This window comes from Podarcis vaucheri (assembly GCF_965113315.1).
Source record: "Podarcis vaucheri genome assembly, chromosome: 8".
Taxonomy (NCBI): Eukaryota; Metazoa; Chordata; class Lepidosauria; order Squamata; family Lacertidae; genus Podarcis; species Podarcis vaucheri.
In genome coordinates this window covers 18,385,819-18,401,263 of record NC_138766.1, presented here as the reverse complement: position 1 = coordinate 18,401,263, position 15,445 = coordinate 18,385,819, and the positions used below count along the sequence as shown (strand labels likewise).

General features: G+C 41.7%; 1 protein-coding gene across 3 annotated transcripts in view; it reads left to right on the top strand.

The window, feature by feature from the left end:
• Positions 1–15,445, top strand: part of CDH18 (cadherin 18) — a 671,522-nt gene that overhangs the window by 634,576 nt on the left and 21,501 nt on the right. For all 3 annotated transcript variants that reach the window (XM_082234344.1, XM_082234342.1, XM_082234343.1), the window contains one exon: positions 12,920–13,041. In XM_082234344.1, the coding sequence (XP_082090470.1) occupies positions 12,920–13,041 (122 nt within the window). The remainder of the gene's footprint in view (positions 1–12,919; positions 13,042–15,445) is intronic.

Genomic DNA, 15,445 nt, shown 5'->3' with positions numbered 1-15,445 from the left:
GAAGTGTCTCCGGACAGCGCTGGCCCTCGGCCTATAGATGTGAGATGGGCGCACAAACCCCAGAGTCTGTCAAGACTGGCCCGTTCGGGCAGGGGTACCTTTACCTTTACCTTACTCATGAAAATGCAATTTCTTGTGTGTTATATTAATGAATATATGCCTTTATTTGGCCACTGCCTCAACATATGCATTTTTTGCACACGTTCATTGGCTGGAGAACTGCATGTCGAAATTCTGAGAAGTTTGAATTTCATAGAAAGGCTGTGTTTCAGTCCACATATTGGTTTTAAAATTGCAAATCAGGTAGGATGTCCTTTAGATGTGAATTCAATTGAATTTCTGGCCCTATCCCTGGTCCAACTTCATTATCTCCAAAATGTTGCTGGACTTCAACTCCCATGAGCCCCAGCCAGCATGACCAGTCATCAGGTATGATAGGTGTATCCCCAAACCTATGGAGGGCACCCAGTTGGAGAAGTTTGCTCTAACCACTTCGCATTTCAATAACAGTTTTGAAGCTTTCAGCACACTTCATGTCCATTGTTGATCAGGATGAGTAAACAAATCAATACCTAAATGGTGTTCTTCCCTCCTGAGTTTATGAAGTCTGAGCCAGAGACTTACACTTTTAGCTCTCACATAGCTCTGTATTGGAACTGCCATTACGATGAAGTATATGACATTTGAAAGTATCCTCACTGAACTAAAGATTAAGCCCCGTGTACTATTTTTGGAGGCCTTTACTAATAACCTATGAAATTAAATGTCAAAAAGCTCCTTAAAATTTTTATAAGGCCACTTAGTAATCAGAGTAAGTAATATACGGATGTAGAAAATAAATGGCCTGAGATCGGCTTTGTTCCCAGACAGTAACTTAGAGTGAAATCCTATACCCATTTATGTTTAAGTCTCATTGGCCTCAATCGGACTTTCTTCTGAGTAGATGCTCTACATTTCTCTGCTCAATATTTTCTACATAAACTCTCTGTTTCTTTCATTTTTCTATGAAAAGGACTTTGGTGGTTACCAGATTTTTTATTTCAAGGAATCCAGGGACACTTTTTAAAAAAATCATGCTTTATTATTTTAGGAAAGGGTTGCCCAGAGTTCTTGACATTTTTTAAGGGGGGACGACTCCAAAGTTGTCGGGTGCGTACCTCAATACAAGGTGGGCAGAGAAGCCCATCTACAAACACACAAATGCCCCTCGAAAAAGGGGGGGAGAGATCAAGTAAAGGTGCTCGCTGGTCTTGGGAAAACACACATCAAAACACACACACACAAGGTTTCCCATAACCGGGAGACTGCTGGAGGGTGAGTGCAGTCTCTGTAGAGATTTAACTGGCGGTGGTGGTGTCTTGTTACCAGAGCTGGACAAACAGCGGACTCGCACACAGCCCTCCTCACAAAAGGGGCTGCTGGTGCTGGAGGACGGGTGGAGGGAGGAAGGGAGGCTCTGTCTCCCGAGAACATTTCAACCCCCATCCCCATGCCCCACTCCTGGTGGGAAGGCAACGCAGCACCACCGAGGACAAGGGGCACCGCAGCGCCGTCCTCACCTCCCCCCGTTAAACTCACCATCTCCACAGTGGCTGTTGGAGGAGAGGAGGGAGAGAAAGCAAAGGAGCTTGCCCGCCTGCCTTCCTCCCCCCCCATTTCCCCCTCAGCCTTCGCTTTCGTGCCTCTTTGTTCCCGTGAGGAGAAGCCACCACCGCAGCGGCATAGTGTGGGTTGTCAGCACCTGGGGCAAGGCAAGTAATTTGCGCCCCCTAACCTGGGGCAAGGGAAGTAATTTGCGCCCCCTAACCCCTAGCGGCTCGGATCGGATTCGCACAGCCAGCACTGCAGTGAGAGAGAGAGAGTGAGCCAGGTAGGGGCAGAGAGCTGAGAGTGCGAGCGCACCCCCCCCCCGATGTTGTGCCTGGTGCGGCCGGGCCCCCCTGCACCCCCATGCTACGCCACTGCGCCACCGCACTCCACCTCTCTCTCTCTCTCTCTCTCTCTCTCTCTCTCTCTCTCTCTCTCTCAACACGGCACAGTCCTTTTCTATGCTTCTCCTCCTCTTTTTCACTGCCTCAGCGCCTCACTCGCCCCCAACTCGGGTGTGCAGAGTCCGCAGCAGAAGAGTGCAAGTTTGGGACAAGCGTTGATCAAGGAAGCGAGCCAGAAGGAAGCTCTCTGGCTCACGCCTCGGTTTAAATGCCCCCCCTCCAGCCAGCGGATTGGCTGGCTGGAACTTTGACATGACCGGGACTCCGGTGCTGCTCACTGCCATGGCGCTTGCCATGTTGCATCGCTGGAAGTCCCCAGGCATAAATACAGTGACATTAATTGAAATCCGGGGACAAATTTTGTCCGGGGACAGATTGGTGAATCTGGGGACTGTTCCCGGGAACCAGGGATGTCTGGTAACCCTTAGGAAGGTGCAATGCAGTTAACCTGTAAAGAGTGAAAGGTGGAACACAATTAGTTTGGTATCTTTTCAGACCTTGCTACGTGTACTTGAAAGTTAAAACATATTCTTTTACCCCTGGGCTGGAAATACTAGGAAACAAAGTAGGATCCAGATCAGGGCAGCAGACTCAGTGGAATGCTGGACTCAGATGTGCGAAAATCAGGGGGGAGACCAATGTGACCCCCGCAGAGGGGAAAAGGGAGCACAATCAAAAACCAAAAACAGCAAAATGATGCCAACAAATATCAAATAACCCACCTTGACAGAAGAACGTTAGTCTGGCACCCCTGAGGAAAGCTATCATCAGCCAAAATTTGTTGGGCATGATGTTGTTTTATTAAGACTGTTAATCTCTGATAAACATATTTTCTCAGAACCATTTGGAACACATTTCTTGTTCTTTTGCTTACTTTGGAAAAATCCTCACGAGTTTAAAAAAAGGGGGGGAGAGTGATAAATAAAGAGAACTGAGCATTTCTGCATCTACTTGTATGATGGCTCCAGGAGAGAACCATTTTCATTTTTAAAAAAATAATATTTATTCATAGTTTCAGAGTAATAGAAAAAAGAAAAAATGAAAAAACAACACTACAATACATAAAAAAGAAGCGCAGAACATAAAAACCAATACAGCAATACAACAACAAAAAAAGAAAAAAAGAAAAGAAAAGAAAAGACACAAATCCCAAATTTCATATCTTTAACTTCCATTTGCTTGTTTCATTGACTTCCTCACACCTCCCTTTTTGTATTCTAGTTTAATTAGTTATTTCAGCAAATTCTTTCCATCTTTCTCAGTTTTTGTTAAATAATTTATCTTAACAATTTAACCTAATAATTAACTCAACAAATCCTTTCCATCTTTCCCCATATTCTGTTATTCAAATTACCTTAATTTATTTAACCTTATCTTACCATAAAGTACATTAGAGCTTGAATCTTAATACTCAAATATACATAACCCCTAATATCATTTCTGCTAGAGTCATATAGTTCCATTCCAACATTTTCCTTAATATTCATTGATTTTAGGCTAATTCCCCAAATAAAAAATTTTCTTTATAAATTTTCTTCCAATCTTCATCCAACGTCTCTTCTTCCTGGTCTTGGGTCGTGTCAGTCCTTACTGTCCATTCCATCTAGTCCATCAACCTGGAAGTCTTATGTCCGAGGCCCTTAAGTCTCTTCCATGTCCCTTCTGCAGATCTTCTTCTTCTTGTTTATACTTGCCCTTTCCCTTGTTGTTTGTTGGTCTCTTTCTTAATTTCTTTCCTTTCTCATTGAGGAGTAGTTCTCTGGGGGGTTCCAACCCAAAATTGTCTCCATCTCCCTTCATCAAACCCGCCCATTCCCCACAGCCCCACTCCCCACAGTCATCAATGTAATCCAAAAAATATTTAAAAACATATTTCAAGGTCTCTCCAAAGTTAGGACCCTCCTCAGCTCCAGACTCACCCTGACCCACTCCAACTTCAATCTTCAATGACAGTGGCTTATACTCCTGTAGTGCCTCGGGTTTCTCCATTTGTATTATTTGAGGTGCAACCGCATCCTCCTCCATTATCTTCTGCACTTGCCCAGTCAGTACAGGTTCATGAGTTGGTCCCTGAATGATTTCTGTATCAATATTCCCTGTTTGTCCACAGTTGTTAACCACAACAGTCATCAAGTCCATTTTCTCATTCATCAAATCCATCTTCTCGTGCATCTGTTCCAGCAAGGCACTTGTCTTGCATAAAGCAAGCACCCTGTCTTCCTCCCAGCTCATCTTTAGTCAAGGTCAGAAAAGACTGGTCCCACGAACTTAATCTCACAGCTGTTGAGTCCTCAAGTAAACTGCAGCAACAATTTAACAAGCTCCCTCTAGGGGAGACAATTTCTATTTGTATCCATTTTTTTAAGGCAAGTCCAACAAAGGAAAATTACTTTCATTTTTCAGATATTTTGTTTCTTTAGAATGCAAAAGGCAACATTGGAATCAGTCTATTTCTCTTCTTTAGCTATCTGTCAAAATGTTCCATTCACAGTCAATGAACCTTTCCAACTATTTCTGTCTCTGACACCCCGTTCCCAGGTTAGAGACGGTGGAAGTTTATCCTTCTTCACTCCCTCTCCTGCGGGGGTTAAACAAAGTTCTCCCCCCTTTTCTCCTACTTCCAAGGGGGTTTCAGTAATTATAAATGAAGGAAATTAGACTTTTTTCACGACTTTCCAGGCTTTAGCTTACAAAGTTTTTGCTTTAGTCTATATACAAAAAGTGGAAGGCAGACTTCCTGTTTTGAACCTTCCCGCTTCAATGCCAAATTAAGATATTTCTTGATCCAATTTTCCGTTTCTACTCACGGGTACTTGTTTTGAATCCAATTGTCCACAGGAAAAAGTCAGCGCTCTCCGGCAATGGCTGTGTGGCTTCACTCCGTGAAAGTAGCAATCAGTTCGCAGCACTGCGCCACTCACCCCACTTCGCTCCGGCGCCCCAAAAAGGGGTTCCTGGTGACTGGGGGGCGCTCCTGGTGCCCTGCCGAACCCCATGTTCCCAGGCTTCCTCCACCTGGGATTTCTAGCGGGTCCCCACCTTCGCCGCGGCGGGAAGACCCAGTTTCTACGGAGCCCGTTCCTCCGATCAGAGGAACTCCGCCATTCACCGATGGCGCTGACCCGGAAGTCCAAGAGAACCATTTTCAGATGTGCTTCTCCTCTTTATTCTTTTATATCCCATACTCTTACTTAGTAGTTAAGTCCCATTGTTTTCATTAGGGTTTACTCCTGGGTGTGTGACTCCAGTAGCCCTTAATCACCAGGTAAGTTGAGGGGGGGGGGAATTGTTTAAAAAAATGGTGGGCCTTCCCTGTTCAACCCACACACCCTCCAACATTTCTCCAATGAAAGTAGAGACATCCTATTCAATAATAATAATAATAATACTATTATTTATACCCTGCCCATCTGACTGGGTGGCCCCAGCCACTCTGGGCAGCTTCCAACATACGGTATATTAAAACACAACTAAACCTTAAAAAGCCCCTATACAGGGCTGCCTTCTGATGTCTTCTAAAGTCTGTTTCACCTTGGCTTGGGGGGTCACTTAACTCCATACCCTCCAACATTTCTCCAATGAAAATAGCGATGTCCTAAGGAAAAGCGGGATATTCTGGGATCAAATCAGAAACTGGGATGGCTTTTGTAAATCTAGGACTGTCCCTGGAAAATAGGGACACTTGGAAGGTCTTAACCCATAATTTTTCCTTTTTTGGTTCACTACTACCAGACGATGGAGTTTTCTTTTCACTTTCATTTGTAGAGGGTGCTCCTGGAAAGTACTGCATTAATGCTGTGCATAGGTATTTTATGAAGGCAGCAAATTGATTTTTATAGTTATTTCTGCTCTTGGGATTGAGTTAATACTTTGGACTAAGTAAATTTCTACAGTAAACTACAGTTTTATAGTTAACCATTAAGAGTTCAACCTCTGAGACCTGATATGGGCCACATAGTCTCTTCACGCGGTGTTTTTATTTCCAGTGCAGCATGCTTTCAGCTATAATTTAGCCCTAATCATAAACAGGTGTACAGCAAGACCAAGCTTTAATTAAGATTTAAAAGCCTCATTGGAGCTTATTCGTAAAGCTACATGCATACCGCTAGCGAGCTACTGCGGGCAGGGAAAACAGAAGAGTTACCTGATATAGCTGTTTAGGAGAAATCAATCTCAATACCATCAGACTTTCTCAATACCATCAGACTTCAATGTTGCCTTCTTATACATTATTTATTTGGCATAGGTGCATAAATGCTATATTACAAAAGGACAGCAAGAATAGTGATGTTTTCCATTAAAATGGGATGGCTTGAAGCGATGATGTAATGCTGTACAAAATGGCAATTTCTCTACAATTCTGCCTACCGGATTATATATGCATAATTGCATATACAGAGAAACAGAAAAGATGGTGCCAAAATTAAGTTCTTTTCTACCTTGTTGATTTTAGTAGGAGAGATTTAAGCACATTTCCCTCCAAACACACCCTCAGCTGGTATTAAGCAATTGGCTTAGGCTAGACTTGGTTTTGCTATCAAATATTTCATTTATGCCTTCAGTCTTTTCACGCTCCCTCTGCACAAAAATAAGACGACAGACAAGAAACGCAAAATCAAATCTGGGATTGGACGAGGAGCAAGTGCTGCACTCAAAGCATTGGGCTGGTGGGCCTCTGTCACCTTTTATCTCTCGGAAGACACACCGCCATATGTTGCACCATCTGCAGCTCTTTTATAGCCTTCTCTTAGAAACCATTTGCAATCACAAAGCAATGCGCTGAATGTGAGGAAGACAAAACAGGTGGCTCAGCGCAAGGCCATCTCTCTCAAACGACAACGCTGGCTTGCAGTCTTCAGTGTTAAGACAGAGAAATGCTATTGGGTGACAGAGAGGAGGGGGAACTGCTCAACGCCTACTTTCCCTCTGCCTTCTCCCAAAAGGAAACCTGTCCCCAACGCGATGATAACAGAATGAATGATGCAAGGAGGCAACTGCAGTGCAAGATAGCAAAACAGGTGGCAAGGAAACACCTAGCTACTTTAAATGAATTCAAATCTCCAGGGCCTGATGAACTGCTCTCTCCTGTTCTTCTGATGCTTCCATTATACAGTGGTACCTCAGGTTAAGTACTTAATTCATTCCAGAGGTCCGTACTTAACTTGAAACACCACTTTAGCTAATGGGGCCTCCTGCTGCTGCCGTGCCACCGGAGCACGATTTCTGTTCTCATCCTGAAGCAAAGTTCTTAACCCGAGGTACTATTTCTGGGTTAGCAGAGTCTGTAACCTGAAGCGTATGTTACCTGAAGCGTATGTAACCCGAGGTACCACTGTATATTTTAAGGCACTAGGCAAACATGTTCCTCTTCAACCAGGCCTTTGGCTGATTTATATTCCGCAGCCTTTTAAATATGTTTGTGGGAGGGAGGAAGGGTGTTTTGTTTTGTTTTACTGTTTTGTTGCTTATTTGTATTTTTGTGTTTTTATCTTGTGAGCTACCCTGTGATCTTTTGATGAAGGGCAGTATATAATTCTAATCAATCAATCAATCAATCAATCAATAAAATAAGTTTCTGATCATAGCCAGGCTCTGAAACCATCAACTGCTGCTAAGATTAATGATGGTTTCAGGTTTTCACATGACAACAAACCACCGTTAGTTGAAAACAGAAGCAAAAGTTTCCAATCTCCCCGTTCTGGTTACACTGAAGCATGTAGGGGCAGTGGCCCAGAAACTGAAAGTAGGCCCTGCTTCCATATCTCCACCTCTGCTCTAGCAAGGTGGAATTGCAGCCAATTGATGATAGTGCAGAGATAGTAAGAGGGAAGCAGATTGCTGCCTTTGTCCATTGAACATAAATATAAGGAACGGTTATCCCCAGTCTTTCCTTGAAAGGACATGTTCACTCAAGGCAACATCTCCCATCCAGATGCTATTCAGATTCAGACGTTATGAAAAGTGAAAATTCCCTCAATTTCCAAAGTATAATTTCCATCTATTTAGATGGAAACACTTCAGGTTACAGACTCCGCTAACCCAGAAACAGTACCTTGGGTTAAGAACTTTGCTTCAGGATGAGAACAGAAATCGTGCTCCAGCGGCACGGCAGCAGCAGGAGGCCCCATTAGCTAAAGTGGTGCTTCAGGTTAAGAATAGCTTCAGGTTAAGAACGGACCTCCAGAACGAATTAAGTACTTAACCCGAGGTACCCCTGTATTATAGCGCCACACCATAATAGTTCTGGGTAGCTTTTCAAAAAATCTTATAAATCCATTTACCCTATGCTCTATGAGGTAAAAGGACAGAAAATAGTTCTCAAATTTCTATACAGAAGGAAATGATGAAAGTGGACCTCCAGCAATAGAGATTTATTTCTGAAAGCAATCCTATAAATGGATTGTTTGCAAAGATCTAGCCAGGACTTCTCTTTCAGATTCTTTTTGTTTGTTTCAGAAGAAGATGCTGAGCAGAGCTGTAGAGAACAGGTGCAAAGAAAAAGGACCTGAGACAAACAGAGATACCCGAAGAGCGAAAATGTCAGATTACCACAGGCTTTATTAAGCTCTGACTGTTTGAAATGCCAAAGTATAAGAAAAATGACCACAGGAAAGGCAGCTGTGTCTCCACACAGCTTTGATCTCCACCTGTCCTATGAAATAAAAACGGTCTAGAGCAACTGTATAATTTTATAAGACATTCAAAATCCTCCAGGGTATAACTATGTAAGCAATAGGAAAAGAAAAACATGAATTGTGTTTGGGGTGGATTTTTGTAAAAAGGTGTGTTTTTTCCAGGATTGTGTACTAAAAATTAGATATTTGTTAGTTGGTTGTCAAAGGGAAAGCACAAATGAAAAAAAAGCAACTACTCATTGCTATGTGGATAAAATCTTCTATGCTGCATGCCAGAGGAAATGAAAACAATTTGAAGAAAATGCAGTCTGTACAATAGCCCAGCAAGGTAGCGACATTTTCAAAGGCACTTTGAAGCAGGAGCAATGAATTCTAATCAAAATAAAGAAGACTGAAACATGCAAAACAGCAGGCAACCTTTCTCAGCAGTTCCTCCAAAGCAGAGACAAGCCATTTGGTTGTTCACACACAGATCTCAATCCAAAACTTAAAAACAACAGCAGAACCAGAAATGTGAATAAGATTACTGCTTATGGGGATGGTAGTGGTGGAGAATGTAGCAATCACTCCCCTGGCTCAGAACGTCACGTACACTGTAGAACAAAGCTGGAGTTTGGTGCATTAGAGACCTTTCCCTCCCCCCCCCAACCATGTTGGTAATTCTGTGCATGTATTGCATTGGACAGATGGAGGTGGATGGGAAAGCCTCTGCAGTCAAGGGAACTTGGTGTACACATTGACCAGATGTCAATAAACCAACCAGGGTTTATTATGACATGAATGAGACTAGCCTCATCTTGGATTCACATGCTCCATCTTGGGCACAGCAACAAGCAGTTTTGAAGATTTCACTTTTCTCTTGATTAACCTCAGTTTACCAAGTCACCCAAACCTGATAAACTGTGGTTAATTGAGATTGGAAACAAATCCTTCTGATTTCCTTGCAGTCACACCAGGTGAAGAAAAGGGAAAGGAGAGCACTTAAGTTCAGGGGTAGGCCAGGCTCGATCTCATCACAATAAATAACAGTTTCCATGATTCTCAAATGCTGCAATTGTAGCTCTCCTGACTTCTAACCTGAGTCCACAATTACTGTTTATTAGGGATTGATGAAACAGTCTCGATCTGGTCAATCAGAAGTGGATTACAAAGTCCATTCCCTTCTAGTTCTTTTAGGATCTTTTAGGGAAAATCCTAAATGAATCCACACACTTTCAGTAATTTAAATTGTTTTGGAGTAACTTACAAGGTAGTTCAACCGTGTCTCTGGTCCTTCCTTCCTTCTAACTATAATTTTTAGCTGTTTGTGGCAGCTTGCAGTGGCTAGAAAACATGGTAGTTGCCAGACTTATTGAAAACATTTGACTAAAAGGCTTCTGGAAGTGGAGCTTTTCCTTTGAACAATTAGCCAGGAAGCATTGTCATTCAAAACAAATGAAAATTTCCCCGTTTTTTTTGTCCTGGAAAAATCCCAGTTTTTGTTCTGGTCTGTGCTCATTCTTCTGTTGTTCCCAAAACAACAACTTATCAGGTGATTTTAATATCTGATATCCGATAATTAAAGCAAATGAGTTCAACCTTTCATTGTTCAAACTTCATTACAGGATTGCAACTCGAACAGATAATGCAAAATTCATTCGCACACATAATTGTTACAGCATGTTAATCACCTAAGCTGCCTTGTATTTGGCAGAGATTGCTGGATGATTGCCTATGCAGTGACAATGCTAATGTAACCATTTGGTTGGTCCTAGTGGCCAGATTTACTGTCTGGTGGATTATCTCAAGGACAGCCTCTTTCAAATGCTGCTGCTATTTCCTTTTCGTTTTTTCTAACTGATTTGTTTCAGACCCCAGAGGCAGAACCAGAGCTGCCAATTCACAGGCCTAATCTGGCCCACCATATATTCCCTAGTGGTCTTCTAGAGACCCAGAGACCAATTGATCTATGGTGGTTTGCTCACCCACAATTGCCAGCACACCAGGAAGAAGAGTCGAGACAACCAAATGTGGATAAATAGGTTATATTTATTATATATAACAACTTGAGGACCTGCAAAACAAACTAACTAGTCATATTCATTCAGTGTAACCAAATCAAATTAAGTCTCAGCAGGTGTTCATTAATATATTGGGGTGGGGGTGATTTCTACTCCCATTACCTGGGCAAGGAAACCTTGCTTGCACTGAGGTTTCCTAAGATTCCACTGAGGGTCATATTGGGTTTGCTATGATTTTTACTCAGTATGATCCTCCTCCAGCTGTCAGTGCAGTGTAAGACACAGGAAAAAGACAAATTATATCTAAAACAAAGTTCTAAAATGTAAACAACTATGAAGTCGTCATAAAATTAGAAAACTCTTAACCAAATGCTTAAGCACATAAACACACATATTTTTTTACCATGCATCTAAAAGCTAGAATGAAGGGGCTTGTCAGGCCTCCCTGGGGTATGGAGTTTCAGAGGAGAAGTACCACTATGGAGATGACATGCAACCTGTAGTCTATGCTCCTTCTTCCAAAGGACATGGCACACAACAGGTAGTCCTGAATTTATTTAAACATCTCAGGGAGAGTCCCCTCTCATTTATTATATAGTGGTTGAACAACTTCAGTTTCATTTCGAGGTGATGAATGTAACAAGGAGACCATTTTCTGCTGACATGCTTTCATTGACACTGTGTTCAGACTACTTTGATCGATGAACTTGAAGCATCTTTGCAGAGAACAAATCTGCGCTCCACCATTAAAGTTATGTGCAAAGAAACGTAAGAGGTTCAGACACAAGACCTAGGACCTTTTTATCAACTCCAGTTGTTTTGTTCTGTGTGCACCCTATCAAGTAAATACAATTTACAACAAAGTCCTTTCAACAGTAGAAAAGGCTGCCCTATTTTCTGTTATGGTTTTAGCAACCACAAAGCAAAACTTCCATTGAAGTTTATCTTGCAGCGTACAAATGAAAGAACAGGATCCTTTTGAAAGCATCTGCAATAAATCAGAACAATGTTGTCCTACACACCTACTGAGCTGAAGCTAGATCAATATATAATGAGTTGTTTTATGTGTAATAGGACAAAGAGCTTTAATGGTAAGCACTGGCATTATGAAATTAAGAGCCAATTCAGTTGTGTAGCTGTGCAGGAGATTGCTTGTTTGAAGCTATTCTGACATGTTCCTGGTTGGCTCACACAATGAGGGCCCTCTTGAGATTGTTTTGTTTCCAGGAACTTTATTATTGCACTGAGCCAACAGTACACCATTATTTCTAGTATGGCTCAGCAAAGACTACGCAATCCCTTCCCTAAGAAGCGGTTCTCCAGGTGCTGCTAAGCTAAAACTCTCATCATCTGTGGCCTGTTGTTCAGCAATATATGGAAAGCTACAGGACAAGAAGAGGAAATGACAGAGCACCATTTGCCCCATGGTTCCCAATTGAAACTATGCAACTGTCTGTCCTGAACAATGACATTTCCCCTCTCTCAGGGTATAGGCTCAGTTGATCCTTAGGGCAACAAATGAGCCTTAGATCAGGATTGGTAGCAAACTAGCAGTCGGTGCAGTTCTTTCAGAAGTTGTGTCATATGCTTACAACCTTTTTATGATAAAACCCAACTTCAGCTGGCTTAAAATATATTGTAAGCCATATATACAATTGATATCTTCTAAATATCTGTAACAATACAATTAAAAAGCAATTTTAGCAATTAAAAAAACAGTCAAAAACAGCATCCTAGCTAGCTATTAAATTTGTATTCCGCCCTTCCAAAGGTGCCCAGAGTAGCAAACCTACAAATGTTAAAATAATAAATTTTTTAAAAAAATCTTTACCCTCTTCCACATTTTACTATTTCTTCCTAAAAAAAAACCCCCAGCTAATCTGTTCCTGATTTTTGTTCAACTTTGATATGACACCATAACATCAAATGAAGCCATTTGATTAATTCGTGGCCCACAACATGAGAGTGTACAATAGACTGAAAATTTCTCCCGTTTTTTTCCTCTCATCACTACCGTGTAATACCCTTGGATGTCATAAACCTATAGTTTAACCTTCAAGTCTTGACTTTGATTTCCGTTTGCAAAAAGCCAGTGAGACTTTGCAAAACACATCTTCATAAGGTTGCCATATCAGTCTGGTTCTGCTGTAGCATGTCGAATATCTGACAAGCCATTGTTTTACATCAAGTTCTGAACACCACTTTCAGTGCCAGAAAATTGCTTTGAGGGCAAGCTGCAAGGGTGTGTGTGTCTTCTGAAAGCTGGATCACTTTATTCTTTCGTATTTTACAGAAAGTCCTGGCCTCCTGAGCCATGTCCCCGTTGGAATAAAAATTCTTGACGTCAATGACAACCCTCCAGAGCTTGCTGAAGACTATGATGTAGTTGTCTGTGAGAATGCAAAGCCGAACCAGGTAACCTGATAGTCGCACTCCTAATATCATATTTGAAAGGCATATAGTTTTTAAAAGTGTTTAATAGAGGAGACTGTAGATGTATGTGTATGTAGCCATGTGATTCAAATATGTAAATTGAATTATACATTTCAGACTGCACTAGAGATCTACAGGACAACATACAGTGTTTTTTTATATATACACAGGGTTGTACTTAACCAAGTCCTATTCAGAGTACACCTATTGCAGTTAATGAGCCTATGTTAGTCATGCTTGTTAAATTTAGTGGGTCTGAATAGGACCAGGACTGGATAGATAGATAGATGATAGATAGATAGATAGATATAGATAGATAGATAGATTTAGAGCTTAAGAATCCAAACCTTTCATAAGAAATATACAGTAATCAATCTCCTGAACATACTGTATGCAATGAAGAGGCCAGATAGATATCCCTTGGGAGAGAATCCCAGAGGGCATGGGCCACAGAGAAAGTCATGTGCCTCATAACCAGAGGAAGAAGCTTTCAGAAGATATACTCATCTGGAAGAAGACACTTCCTGATGAAAGTTGGTCCAACAATGTGTAGGAGTTTTTTTAATGGCTTTGTGAATAGCACACAGAGGCATGCTGATGACAAGTGGACTCCTTTGAATACTGCAGCAATGGCATCCCAACAGTTTGTCCATGTCAGCTACATCTCCTCTAACATTCTGTAACTTGTACAACCGTAAATAAACTTTTTGCTGCTGTGGGCTCCTTAAAGGTGACTAGGCATGGAACTCTCACTTCAAATTCCCATACTTGTTGTTTGACATCATTTTTCCTGGCTAAGTTGTTTCTGATGTTTTGGAATTGCTAAGGATATTTATTTTTTTTGTTTTATTTATTTATTTATTAATTAATTATTATTATTATTATTATATTTTTTCCCCAGCCACTCTGGGCGGCTTGCAGCAAAGATATTAAAAATACGTTAAAACATCAGTCATTAAAAACTTCCCTAAACAGAGCTGCCTTTAGATGTCTTCTAAATATCAGATAGTTGTTTATTTCCTTGACATCTGATGGGAGGGTGTTCCACAGGGCGGGCGCCACTACCGAGAAGGCCCTCTGCCTGGTTCCCTGTAACTTATTATTTATTGAATTTATATACCATCCTATACCTGGGGGGTGTCAGGGCGGTTCACAGAATGAAATCAAGATATAAAATCACACACACACAATTTTTTAAAAGGGCATAGGATGGCAAGTGCAAATGCACAGAATAAAATGCATCCATTTTGAATTGTATTCCAGCAATCTGCCGATGTGGGTGGATGACAGAGGTTTCCCCCCTCCAGGTCTTATGTTTTATTTCCCAGTGCTAGAACGATGTTGTTCAACAGTTTATCTTTACATTTGCATAGGACAAAATAAAACCACATATCTGCTGTGTCTTTTCTTATCCCGCAATTCACTGCTGAGTTACAACGGGGGAAATAACATAAACCCTGATGTAACGATCTCTCAGATTTAATAGTTTTGCCTGGCAATGCAAATGCAAGGGGGGGGGGCTGTTAACTGTTATTGCACTGTGTCAGCAATGCTGGCTCTAACTGAAAGGTGGCTTGTGAGTGCCAGCGCAGTGCCATTGTGCTTAAGACTGAGCACAGATCGGAGATATCTGATGTATATTCACTTCAATGCACCCAGTAGGTGAGAATGCTTCACTCCTCTCTTCTGGAATGTTAAATACAGTGGTACCTTGGGTTACAGAGGCTTCAGGTTACAGACACTTCAGGTTACAGACTCCGCGAACCCAGAAATAGTACCTTGAATTAAGAACTTTGCTTCAGGATGAGAACAGAAATTGCGCAGCGGCGGCAGCGGTAGGCTCCATTAGCTAAAGTGGTGCTTCAGGTTAAGAACAGTTTCAGGTTAAGAACGGACCTCCGGAACGAATTAAGTTCTTAACCCAAGGTACCACTGTACTCGGGTTACATGGTATGGCTTTCATTCCATTCCAGAGTCAACTCTCTTTGGAATATTTCAAACCACTCTGAGAATCAGCAGTAAACTTTTCACAATTCTTTTGACTTCTTTCAAGAGTCCTCAGATGTTTTCCCTGAGGAAGACCCCCTCCCCCCCAACTCACTTTGAATCTAATCATAAGTGAAAGTTTGGAAGCATCTATGCACCCCCCAAAATTTGTACACCATTATTGCAAATTGTCAACAAGGGCAGTTCTTTGAGTTTCCTTTTTTTTATCCTACACAATAGGATTCAATGCAAGGTAGGCATTTTGTACTGGGAAATAAATTTCTTGCAAAAGAAAATCAAGCAAAGGCAAACAAAAATTCCCAGGGGCAGAAGTAAAAGTCCCAAGGAGAATGGAATCACTGGACTGTAGCATGCCAATATGAGACCCGGTGATGAAAAT